The sequence below is a fragment of the Uloborus diversus genome, chromosome 1 (assembly GCF_026930045.1).
Source record: "Uloborus diversus isolate 005 chromosome 1, Udiv.v.3.1, whole genome shotgun sequence".
In the NCBI taxonomy this organism is placed as follows: domain Eukaryota; kingdom Metazoa; phylum Arthropoda; class Arachnida; order Araneae; family Uloboridae; genus Uloborus; species Uloborus diversus.
In genome coordinates, this window is record NC_072731.1 from 36,154,315 (window position 1) to 36,167,434 (window position 13,120).

Below are 13,120 nucleotides of genomic sequence, written 5' to 3' on the forward strand. Positions count from 1 at the left end.
TTGTGGATTTTTATTCATCGGCGTCAAATTTTTTGTTTTCAATGCCAATGCGTTAAAATAATGGGGTTGTTTCCTTCAGTCAAAAGTACTACTTTTAGTCCCTGAAATTGATAAATTGAGTAAAAAAATAGCATGGACCCAGAAAATACTTTCACTTTCCCAGCAATCCTTTTGAAATCATTTTGTTTAAATTTCCGATCTTGAAAACAAGTCGTGGTCTTATGACGTCACAAATGATACAATTTGGCGCATCTTTTTACCAGGTTTCCTCGTTAGGATAATCAAGAAACGACTTAAATATTGCGCTCTACACTGGCTATCAACGATATCGTTGCTAATATACACGTGAGTAAAGATGCAAATTAAATATTTCTTCTGTGAATGGTAATTCTGAATGACATTTCATCATTTGTGATGTCATCGGCTGAAGCATAAAGAACAAAAGCTCACCGATTTAAGTATGTTTTTAAAAATATTAAACTTACACGAATTATTTAAAAAATGGTCAGATTCTATGTTTTAAGAATGCTCTTTTAGAAAAAAAAATACTTTTAAAATTTTCGAAACGACCCCATTGTCAAAAAATGATTTTTTTTTTCAAATTAATTAAAAAGTGGTTAAAACCCACGTGTTTAAGCATGTCACATAAGTAACGGGAAAATAAAAAAGTTGGAAATTGTTAAACTCATACAAATTTTTACAAATATTCATTTACTAGCCGCCTGTGGTGACCAGCCGGTCCGCTTTCTTACGCCATTCGCCTTTCTATGCAAGCAGCCACCTACGGCGGCTGGTTGGCTAACTTGTCATTTAAATTTTTACTTCAAGTTTGCCGCCTTCAGTGGCTGTTTAAATAAATTTGGCAGCAGTATTAATCATATATCTCTATCTTTTGTTGTGCCATTCACATTTTTACGCCAAGATTGCCGCCTTCGGCGGCTATCTACCTTTACGATCTTTCTCTAAATTTTCTTATCCATCTCTATTTATTTTAACCTCCCCTCCCATTTCCTAATAAAAACAAAGGTCACTCAAAAAAACCCCACCTTTTTTTTATTTAAGTAGAGCAAAAAAAAAAAAAGTTATCTTCAAAATTCCCCATAGTGTGCAAAAAGTAGCGTTTGACAAAGAAAAAAAAACTGTTATTATTGAATTAAATGTGCATAACTATGAAATGTAACATAATATAGATGCAGCAAAACGTTCCAGCTTGGGGGGTGGGGGGGAATGGAAAAAGAAATAAATGCAATCCCTAAATAAAACAAAAAAAGGAAAGAAAATAGCTCTGCCGGAAAACACGTGGTCATCACGTCATAAAATGTAGAAGTAAGCTGTATAGTAAAAACAAAAGATAAACATTGTTTGCGATTAAGATTCCATCGTAAATACCGAATCGAAATCCAAGTAGTGACGTCAGAGGGATAAAAGATTGAAGAACGCTTTTTTCGACCGATGCGTGGAAAGACATAATGTGTTCAGCATTAAAAAATTGTTAAAAAAAACCTATTGCGTATTTTTAAGAACTTTTTTCTTCTAAAGAGGGCGAAATGGTTTTACTATTACCAACTTAAATTTTAGAAATGGGGCTTTGCTACTTCTCGCAGGATGATATTTTAAAAAAAAAAAAAAAAAAACCAGGAAAAATGCAAATTAAAGGTTTTTTGAAAAAATTCATAAAAAATACAAAAATTGCTCTATTTTCAAAATTTTTTCATTCATCATATTTAAAGTTAAATCTCCTACTTTATAGTGCAAAAAATATTTGTGTGGCGCGATTGGTTCAGGGTCTGTGAGATAAAAAGTGCAAAAAAACACATAAAACATTAAATAACTTTTTTTCTAATTAAAATATCAAAAATCGAAGCCCGAGGTGCACATCTTCAGCAAAACCTGCACCTGTATACCAAATTTCATCTTTCTAGGTCTTGCCGTTTTCTCGGGATGCGCGCCACACACACACACAAACATCTTATTTTATTATATGTATAGATGAATATGGTCGAATTTCGACCACTGGTCGAACACTAGTATTTATAATTCTAAGAAGAAAAAATGAGGAATTTAATCTTAAGAACTTATTTGGACCATTTAATCAGGATGGGGAAGGTGCTCTTGTGGGAGGGTGCATGCTAGCAACAGGACTTGGTTGTGGAGTTTATTGATGAAATAATTAGTCATACTGGTTATTTAAATATTTTAAATGGCTATTTAAAATTAGTGCAAAATTTGGTTGTCGGAAACAACTTTGTTTTTATTAAGATACCGATAAGAAGCACACGGTTTATAACGCTTGCTTCTGGTGCGTCAAATATTGTTTTTCTGGAAAAATATATCCTCCACCACCAGATTTAAACTTAATGTAACATATTTAGAAGTATCTGGAGGCTAGATTACGAAAATACAGCATTGAAACGAAAAGCAAACTTGAAACAAAGGATCTCGAAGTATGGTGGAACACTTACTCAGAAATTGCCAAAAAAAAAGGCAGAAAAAGCATTTATTTCCCGGACGTATAAAAGCTGTTGTGGTTGTTGAATGATAATTTACTAAATAATAACTAAATAAAAAGTTAGATTATTTACTAATATATAGATATTTTTTTAAGCGTAAGGAGACTTTTGTGGGATAAAGTTTCTGGTCCTTTTTGATTATTTATTTCTAAAAGATCAAGTTTTATGGCTGGATAGACTCTTCCAGTTTTTGAAGATGATTCTATTTTTCTCGAAAAGTACCAGCAGAGAAATTGATGGTTTTGAATATGACACCAATTCTTCCTGCTGATACTGCTCGACTTTCACTTTTCTTTTCTTCTTTTAGTTTTCCAGTCCAGCTAAAATATAAATGCGTAATTGAAAATGTATATTGTCTGAGATGGAATGAAAAAACTTACACGAAAAAGAGACTTTTTATTGGCAGAATCATAAGCAAAATAAACAGCTATTAAAACACAGGTTGACGTTATCGTGGAGTAATGTATCTGATGGAGGGTACCGCATATCAATTGTGTTTAAAAACAAAATCACTGACATACACATAAAGAGTGTTATAATCCCTTAATATTTGTTTAATTAAACTCAGAAAGGGGTGATCAGTAAGGGATTTTAAAAAGGCAACAAATTTAAACTAAGTGGATACGCATCAATTGGAATTTTTTAACAGTAGCTAAGTACCTACTAATGAGGAAAAGAAAGATTTCATCTGGAACCATTTTGCGATTTGTTCAAAGCTTAGGATACAAAAGGCTTTCGAAACTCCCAATACCGCAGGGGGCCAAAGTTAAATGGCTTTCCCATCGTCTCTTATACCCCTTACAAATTCATTCTCCTCCGTTTCTTGGAATTAGGAGCCGAAGGCAATGGCAACCTCCGCCAATTTCAAGAAACTCCAGTTCAACATTGGCGACGAAGCATGTCAGCTGTTCCTAAAAGTTGACTTCTGTACATATTAAAGGTTCCGTTTCTACGGTCACTTTCTCCGCCGAACAAAAAATTCGGTCACGAAGTGATCGTTCTTCATCCCTCTAACTTCCTTGATAGTACCTTCTCAGTAGATATTATGGGAAAAGGCAACAAATGACACACTCAAATGTACATCAACTCTAGCTGGTTGATTGGTTGATGGAACCACGTGACATTTTTGACCAATTATATGTATTTTTCACCTATGTGTTATTCGTCTGCATCATGTCTGTGCAAGTTACCAGTGATCAACCGAAAGCGTTTGATGTCAGGGTTCGTACGCTCCGGGAAAACCTGGAATTGTCAGGGAAAATGAAACAGCTAAAAATGTCAGGGAATTTTCCAAATTTGCCCCCAAATTTTTTTTTTCCAATTTTTTCCCAGGGTTCATGTTTCATGAGATCAATTTTCTTTTTTATCTATTTTTCCGAAATTGTAAAAATTTTGAAGTAAAATGAAACTGGCAATTAAAAAAGTGGCGACTTAAAAAAACTTTCGCAGCCACCATTTTTGACTTGCAATAGTTCTCAAGAAAATAATTCCTCAGTGGAATAGGAATTATGCGCAAACTCAACAGGGAAGAGGACAATTTACTGCTTCGGAAACACAAGCCTAAAATGGAGATGGGGGGGTCTGAGAAAATCGTTTTTTTAATCGGAAAGTCTTTTAAGCTAGGTGAAACGTAGTCGCCATTTTTGGTCACCCACAAGATAGAAGTTGACACGATCCTTAAATGCCTAAGTTTTCAAAAGCAAAGCATAATTGGATGTTTTCTTTAATTGCAAATTAATGAAAGTATCACAAAATTTGCGGAAAATTATTTTATTATTATTATTATTATTATAAATAATTTTCTTGAGAAATGAAAAATTTTGTTCTTAAAACTTAATCTTATCTTCATTGCATTGGATGCAATTTGTGCCAAAAACTTTTCAACTGAATAGTAGTTCCATGAAGATTTATTATTTTTAAATTGTTTTCATGCTATAAATTCAAAAAAATACTTTTTTTGGGGGGGGGGGGGACGCATCCGCCATATTTGGTCATTCTAAAGATGGAAGTACACAAGACTTTTTAAGTGCCTAAGTTCCCGAAAGCGGCATTGGATGTTTATGCAAAGTATTGAAAACAACGCAAAATGTGCCTTTTTTTCAAATAATTCATAATTATTTTCTGGAAAAATGCAAAAATTTATCTTCAGAACATTTTTTTAAAGTTCTAATTAGACCCTTACGTGCTAAAAACTGACCATTTCGTCTTAACTGTAGTTTTTTAAGGATTACTTATTAGTTGTAACTACTTTTATGCTGCAAATTCAAAAATCTACTTATTATCTTAAGTTTTTACTTAGTCGCCATATTTGGTCGTTTGCATGACGGAAGTAGACGTAAACTTCCAAAAACAGAATTGGATGTTTATCTCTATGTAAACTATTGAAAGTAACATAAAATGTGCAACAAATTATGAATTTTTAAAAATTAATTATTTTCTAGAAAAGGAAAATTTTTGGTGGTATACGCAGGGAGCCCTGCCCCCTACCTCCCCAAATCTTTGAAAACTATTAAGGTATAACTTAGAGTCAAAATAATGTGTTAATCTATACCATTGCACTCTCTCAACAAAAATTATTAGCATATATAAGCTTTATTTGCTTTATGCAATCAGCATATCAGACACATTACATCTGTAACACTTTTTGGTTACGTCTAACAAATATATTAATTTTTACCATAAATTTTACAAACAATATCACTGAAAACTTTAATGGTTTTAGAAAGCTTGAAATCTCTAGAACAGGTATTTAAAAGAAAATTTTAGAAATCTATGAATAATTCACAGAAATATTGGCAATTGTATGACAAAGTATACTGCCGTGCAGGTAAACGGCAACATCTGCAGAAATGAGTTTTCGAGATATTTTAAGATATGTGTGGCCAGGGTTTAAACCATGTTGGTTTAAACCATGGTTTAAACCAATTGGTTTTTTTTTAACCATGCGGTTTTTTTAAAAAATGGTTTAAAAAAAAAAGCCAAAAAAAAAAAAAGCCATTTTACAGGTTTACATTGATTTCCCCACACATATTGAATAAGAAACAAATTAGGATTGGAAAAAGCTTTAAAGCTTTTTGTTCAAGGCTTTCAACTAAATGAATTTTTCTAAAGACTGTTGGAGAAAACAACAGTTCTTTTGGTTTAAAGCAAAATATTTTTAATCTGTTACAAACAAAAACTGTAAAATTACATTTATAAATAAATATACAGGGTGTTTGAAAAGTCCTTCACACATTTAACCTAAAATACCATTGTTATGTGTCGAGGACTTTTCGGACACCCTGTATATGTAATGTATTCAACTCATTTCAGAAATATGTGTATAAATCTTTTTACAATTACATAAAATCAACTTTACACCACAACAACATATGCATAAATACATAGCAACTTTTACGTTATAAATTAATATTATTTTTATGTTATTTAGCACTTTCAACAAAAAGCAAGTTTTGAAGCTTTTCCAGAGCCTAATCAATTTTTGAGTTATGAATGATGTCTAAATGACAAAAATATATGCACTGCACTTTTCTGAAGCTGGTTATAGTAATGTTGAAGACTTTTAAAGACGGTTGCATTGCATTTTTCAAATTCTTTTTCCTGACTTTTCCACCACTCAGTCACTATTGCAGAAGATATAACGTTTTTGGCAAAAAAAAATCTTGAAATAGAATTTGCTACACATTTAATTATTCTAAAGAGTTTGCATTTAATATTTTTTAAACTTCAATGCTGGATGCAACATGTATGCCAGTAAATAAGCTGTAATTTAAGCCATGTTACACCAATTTTTATATTTTTGATTTGGTTCTTTGTTTTAGCGATAGTCGATATCTTTTCCAAGTCTTTCCAAAATAAGAACGGAGTCGAATATAGAGCAGCATTTTTTTTTTTTAAACTTTGTCAATACAACAGCAATTGATTTTTTGACTGTTCAATCGTGTACTGTTGTACATTTTGCTTTACTTCAAAATTTGCGACATTGTGTATATAAAAATCAGAGTTATGTAAGATCAGAAAGAAAAAATATGAAAATTGTTCTTTTGAAAAGATTATGTTTAAAAATATAACTTTTACCTTTATATGATAATTATTCATATTATGTTGGTTTTATAAAGTTTTTTCTTGGATCTTCATTATATTTTATCTTAACCCGCATCACAACTACTTCATGAAGTATTTCGTATCATAAAGGGTCTATATATACATGCATACTAATATGTTAATCAAATCAAACATTTCAATCAATATTTCCCCGCAGAAAGCTATTTTAATTATTTAATTTAGTTACAAGATTTTGTTTTTATCTCTTTAATTAATCAAGAAATTAGGTATAATGTGACTATTGAATAACTGTTAATTACATGGAACCTTAATTACTTTCCGAAATTTTTTTCAGGCAAATAGTATTTAAACCAAAAAAACCCGGTTTAAACCAAATTAACCTGGTTTAAACCAAAAAAAAAAAACGGGTTTTTTTCAGGGTTGGCCGGATTGGACCCAATTGGGTTGGACCCAATGGGTTTTTTTGAAAAAACCCATTTAAAAAAACCCATTATTAAATCCACTTTTGGGTTTTTTTAAATTTTCTGGGAAGTTTTTTTTTAAATTAATTAATTTAAATACTTTTACAATTCAAATTTCTATTTTATTTGTTCTTCACCACAGACAATGGACATAAAAAATGAATTTTGAACTTTAATAGTATTTCTTAACTCTTAACAGCATTAAAAAAAATACTTCAAAGATTTTAAATAAATATATTTAACTTTTTTCTTTAACTGGTCAATAAATAACTCAAATTATCTTGACTAAGTCCTGTCACTTCTGATTTTCTCAATATTTGTAGATTGTACAGAGGAAACTACTTTAGTTATTTAGCTAAAAGGCTTTCATGTGAATTATTTTCTGCAAACCAACACGTCACAAATCTCGAATAAACAAAATATATTTAGAAATTAACAGGTTTTGCAAATGGTCGGACAGAAAACAGAATAGGATGTACAGTATTTTCATTATCTTACGAAAAAGTTTAATATTTCTTACTCTGTACACAGAAATAGAAAAACAGGCAACATAAAATTCAAAGAAATGTCTTGATTAAGCTGGAATTCAGTAAATAGGGATTTAAACTACTAAAGGTTCTACAGTAGTTTTGCATAACAAAATGAAATACAATAAAGTAAAATGCAAAAAAAAAAATGTAGTAATTAAAAACGAACAATAGATTTTATCACTCGAGAAGTAACTTTGCCTTAACTGTTGGTAATCATGGAAACTAAAAAATCTGAAACTTCACCATTCTTGGGTTTTTTCGTCTTTTATACTTTTCTTCAGAAAATGCTGAATTTTAACTAGTTTTCCAGCGTTTTTTTACCCCAAGACAATTTTTCAATTTGTCCATATATTTGCTACAATATGCGACAAGTACCCTATATTTTCCCTAAAAAAAGACAAAAAAACCCACATTTCTTTTAAAAAACCCAGCTTTAGTTGGGTTTTTTTTGGGTTTTATTTAAAAATACCCAAAAAACCCTGGGTCCATGGGCTTTAAAAAAAAAAACCCGGGGTTTTGCCAACTCTGGTTTTTTTGGAAAAAACCCGTTTTTTTTATCAACCCTGTGTGTGGTGGATTCAATACTAACAATAGGAAAATGTTGGAATTAGACTCTTTTTTCACGCCTTTTTTTCAGCGGAACCCAAATAAGCAGCTTGTACAATAAAGATTAAGTACAATAGATGACAAAAATGCAAAAAAATGAAAAATAGAAAATTTGCAGTTACACTACCCTTTACCTTGCACACGGCAGTATACATTTTGCTGCTTTCTGAGTTAGGTCTGTAACAGGCAGTTTTAATTTTTTGTTACTTTTTGTAATCAAGCAATCTACACCCAAATTTTTGCTAGCATAAATAACACCAAACTATACAACAGAAAATTTTTTTGTAGCTTTTAATGAAACCAAATTAAAATTATGTGTATTTAAAGTCTGATTGTTACGTCCGTAACGATGGAATTGCCCATTGGTAAATTTATCTAATTTTGTGGTTAGTTTACTGTCATTACTCAGTTATTGTTATGAAAATCAATCGTGTCCCTGACCAATCACATTAAACGGACATTATTGTGTTTTGGTTTAAGAAAAGTGAGAAATCAAATTGAGATAATAATAACAAATAAATCAGAGATTCATGCTGCAAACTACAAAAAAAGCTATGGCACTGACCTTCCTCTTAAATTACTTTATATTTGTTCTCCAAATTTATGCTTTCATTTACTTTTTATTTATTTGCAAAAACACTGGTTTAATGATGAAAAACTTTTAACATAATCTGCAAAACTTTCATGATGCAGACTGTGTCATAACCCTTATTCTATTTGGATAGCTTTTTAAAAAATGATGGGATTAGTTGAATTAAGATTTCCTCACCTTTCTTTTCCACTTTTCATGTATGTAAAAAAGCGCTAAGTTTTAATATGAAGAACAGATTATTCATTTGAAAATAAATGTAACATTCAACAATGATCAGAAGTAACACACTCAATCATTTGTTTTTAGGCGTGGTTGTATGAGTTTGAGATGGTGGTGGTTTTAACCATGGATAAAACTGGTTAAAACCGACCGGGATAAAATCAGTTTTATCCAGTTTTGGCCACTTAGACTTAGATAATTATAAAATTTTAAGTGAAAACCAAATAATAAATTATTAAAAAGAAATACAAAACTAACCATAATCAATCACCTTTCATTATCTAAATAGTATGTTTTACAGTTTGTAGAAATTACAGCATGTTTAGAAGGTAAGGTTTACATGAAAAATATGCAGTAACATTTAAAAAATAGAGTGAAACATTGTAAGCTGAATAGATAGGTTTTAATTCTCACACACAAACGTACGAAGTATTTCAAGTAATTTTGAAGAATGAATGAAAGAGAAAAAAAAACTTCTCTTAGAAATATGTAGGCATTTTTTAAAAACAAAACTAATGGCGCAAGGGGAAAACCCTTTTGAAAATTAAAAGGCAACACTACTGAAAAGTAACTGTATTTATGTAACAGGCTGTTTTGTATTCTTTATGTCTTTTGTTTTAGTGTGAGCAATTTCAGTTATTAATTTTGAAAAAAGTTAAAATTTGTTCACTACTATTGTTATAATAATGTAAATTACTTCACTAGTATTATATTTAATTAATTAAGTAAAATTGTTATGATTAACTTCCAACTAACAGATTTATTAGTTGCAAAACACACATCTCTCGCATACATACAAATTAGAAGCGTATTTATATGACGTAATTTAGTTTTGGCCAGATCTATTGTGGTTAAATCCAGTTTTAACCGGTTTTAGCCAGTGACCTGGATAAAATCAGTTTTGTCCGGTCAAAACTACAACCCTGTTTTTAGGAGAAAGTGCTGATTCTGTATTCTTTCGCTTTCAGGTGCTGCAGAAAATAGTTCTAAACCTGATGTAATTTCTGAAAAAAAGTTGAATCCTTCAGAGCCAGAAAACGAAAGTAAACAAATTAAAGTAACCCCTGAGGGAAAGCCTTTAAAACTAAAACCATGTGATAAAAAAGCTCAACAAAATGCTTCAAAGAAAAACTTAAAAAGTAATTCTTTGATCAAAGATAAACAAGGATCGAAAGTTAAAGATAGTTCCCTTATTGCTAGTAAAGGGAATGAAATGTCTCCAACAGTTTGTAATACTGCTAAACCCGAAGAAAAAAGTGAGATTACGAATGTGAATGTAACAGTAGAAGAGGATAAAGATAAAGACCCAAATGACGGTGATGATGGGGAGAATGCAATCAATGCCGAGCGACGTAACAGGCTGATGCACTCACCACCCATTCATTTTTCATCAGGAAATCATTTTGTGGATGTTACGAAGGGGTTGCTGCATTTGTATAAAGAAAAGTAAGTTTTAAATCATTTACCAAACATAAAGGCAGTAGGGAAAAATAAATGGAATAAGGCAGTAAAAAGCAAAGAGTTGCAAGTGATCTTTTTAAAGTTTTTTAGTAAAATGCAAGAACATTTTAAATTGTAGGTAGACTTTCATTGAAAAGTTTTTATACATCATGCTACCTTTCAGGGCTGCTTTACCAACATTTGAAAGTTTTTCCTACCCTTTCTACGTTTCTGCAAGTTTTTAATTTGGCACTTTCACACCTTATGTGCTTGAAATGTTTTTTTTTTTGTAATGAAAACTTTTCTTTTAAAATTTTGTGTTTGTGCCTGTTATGTGTATTCACTATGCCAGTAATTATTGTCCACTAATAGCAATATATGAACAGGTTTAATTTTAATAAGTACCCTGAATGCATATGGGCTTGTCTTTTGATGTTTGTAACATACAATCCATTACTAACTCAAGTATTGGTTTAGTGCTTTTACATGAACAGAGTGATTCTCTCAGTATTTCAAAAGTCTTGCAATTGTAACAGTATTTTGAAAAGCCCTTTTTTAAACTAATTAACTCTCAAAAAATACAGGTTCTGTTTTAGTAACACTTCTGTAGCTGTAAATAACTTATTTGAGCATAATATTTAGTAAGCAAAAACTAAACAGCTGAGTTGCGGCATCCAGAGACTGCATTTTTGCCTATGTTTTGGGGCTCATCAGTCTGAAATAGCCATAACTGTGTTGCAGGCATTTAATCTCATACAGAAACTGAGTATATCTTCAGAGTGGTAGCTGATCCATTAGCTAGAGGTTCGATAACACACATGGTAAGGCTTCACCTTGAAAACTTGAAGATAAAAGCTAAAGTATAAAGTTACAAATGATCGTGTTCAGCCGGAATTCAGACAGAATTGCAGAGTCTGTTTGGTATTTGCTTGCAATTTTATTTTAGCTCACACTATGGGGCAGTAATTTAGCATTAGACTTAGTAGCTCTGTTTTTCTTAACATTAAGGTATCCTTTTTTTCCTATGTGAACTGAGAAACCTGTCTGCATCATCAATTAACAAAATTTATTAAAAAAGAATTAAAATGTCAAATTTGTGAAATATAAATAAACAAATATGAACTCCAATGCCTTTCCAAAATGTGGTATATGTCATTGCGTGGCTCTTTGTTGTAAGAGTCATGGTGGAAGCTCATTGCATTTTATTTATTTGTTCATTTAGTCAAAGAACTACACTTGCTGAAGAAGCAGAAAGAAGTGAAATGCTGTGTATTTTAGCTGTACCTGCTGCTATGACTACTCATGATCTGTTGCAGTTTGTTGCTCCAGTCTAGTAAGCAAATTTTATTTACTGTAGTAGTTTATAACAAAAATATTTGTCGCAATAAAACAATTTTAATCCAACTGCATAGCTTAGTTTATCAAAACTTAAGATTACTTAGATTGCTTTTTTTTTAATCTATATTCTTTTAAGCATCAAATAGTTAGTGTGTATAAGAAATATAATTTGGTCAAATTATATTTCTTATACACACAGTAATTATAATTAGGGCAAATAGTTTGCTATGTGCTATCTTCAATTTATATTTTTATGTCATTTCTTTTAATTTACTAGTGATGACATCGAACACATGAGAATCATTCGTGAAAATAAGCCCAACCAATATATGGTGCTAGTAAAATTTAGAAACCAGGTAAGAGTAGTATTCATTTGACGATTTATTTTCAACTCAATAATCTTTTATTCTTTAAATTCGTTTTGCATTTTTATTCATTTATTTATATATTTTATTCCTAATGTTTGTTATTTGTTTCTGGTTTTTAAAATTCATTTTTATTAATTACTCTATTTTTGTTGGATATTCTTTAAAGAAAGCATTAACATCCCAACACCTAGATGAAATTGCTCAGATGAATGAAACTTAAGCATTGCATGACTAGGTATCATATTTATTTTATTGAAATTTCAAAGTTAAAAGGTTCAAGTTTATCTGAAAATCTTATACCTATAACTTTACCTAAGTGCAAAGTTGTGGGATATTACTGATATGTTCGAATCTCAAACCAATCTAATCCGATCTTGAGTGTGAGCATGCAAACAGACATGTGTATTGTTCATTAGTGCTGCTGTCCTTTTGAGGGTTGAAAATCCAGGTCTTTTGCTCTTAGTCAGTCAAATCAGCAACCAAAAATGCTGGTTGTGGATGCTGCTAGATTTGCCAAACAGTTTCATTTGCCAACATGTTTTTAGTGGCAAAAAGTCTGGCTTTGTTCGCTAACGCAACCTGTCATCTGTCCATCGAGCATGCTGGGTGTTGTTGGGAGTGGAGCCCTAGCTTGATTGAAAATGACCATTAGAGTAGTGATCAAGAATAGCAGTACAATTGGTTCAATTAGTTCCTGACTGATGTACAAATTGCTGTCAAGGTGCTTAAAATAGTCGCTAGTCTTCCTGCTGTCCTATTGCTTTGCAGACCATAAGCCCCATTGTAGGCCTACTTTATCTAAACTGCTCACAGATTAGCTTGAAGCACTCTCCTGGCTCCCACAAAAGGGGCCATTCACTAATTACATAAGGGTCTCGAGAAGGAGGTACGGTTGGAAAAATCTCTTCATACCCTTACTTGGGGGGGGGGGGACTAGGGGGATCAGACCCATTCTTACGTAATATTTCCCAAGTCAATATTTTATATTAGA

At 31.5% G+C, this 13,120-nt stretch overlaps 1 protein-coding gene across 1 annotated transcript in view; it reads left to right on the forward strand.

Annotated features, from left to right (window-relative positions):
• LOC129229326 (BRCA1-associated protein-like) overlaps window positions 1–13,120 on the forward strand; it is a 65,347-nt gene that overhangs the window by 22,439 nt on the left and 29,788 nt on the right. The window contains exons 3-5 of the mRNA XM_054863619.1: window positions 9,952–10,429; window positions 11,646–11,756; window positions 12,039–12,117. Coding sequence (XP_054719594.1) covers window positions 9,952–10,429; window positions 11,646–11,756; window positions 12,039–12,117 — 668 coding nt within the window. The remainder of the gene's footprint in view (window positions 1–9,951; window positions 10,430–11,645; window positions 11,757–12,038; window positions 12,118–13,120) is intronic.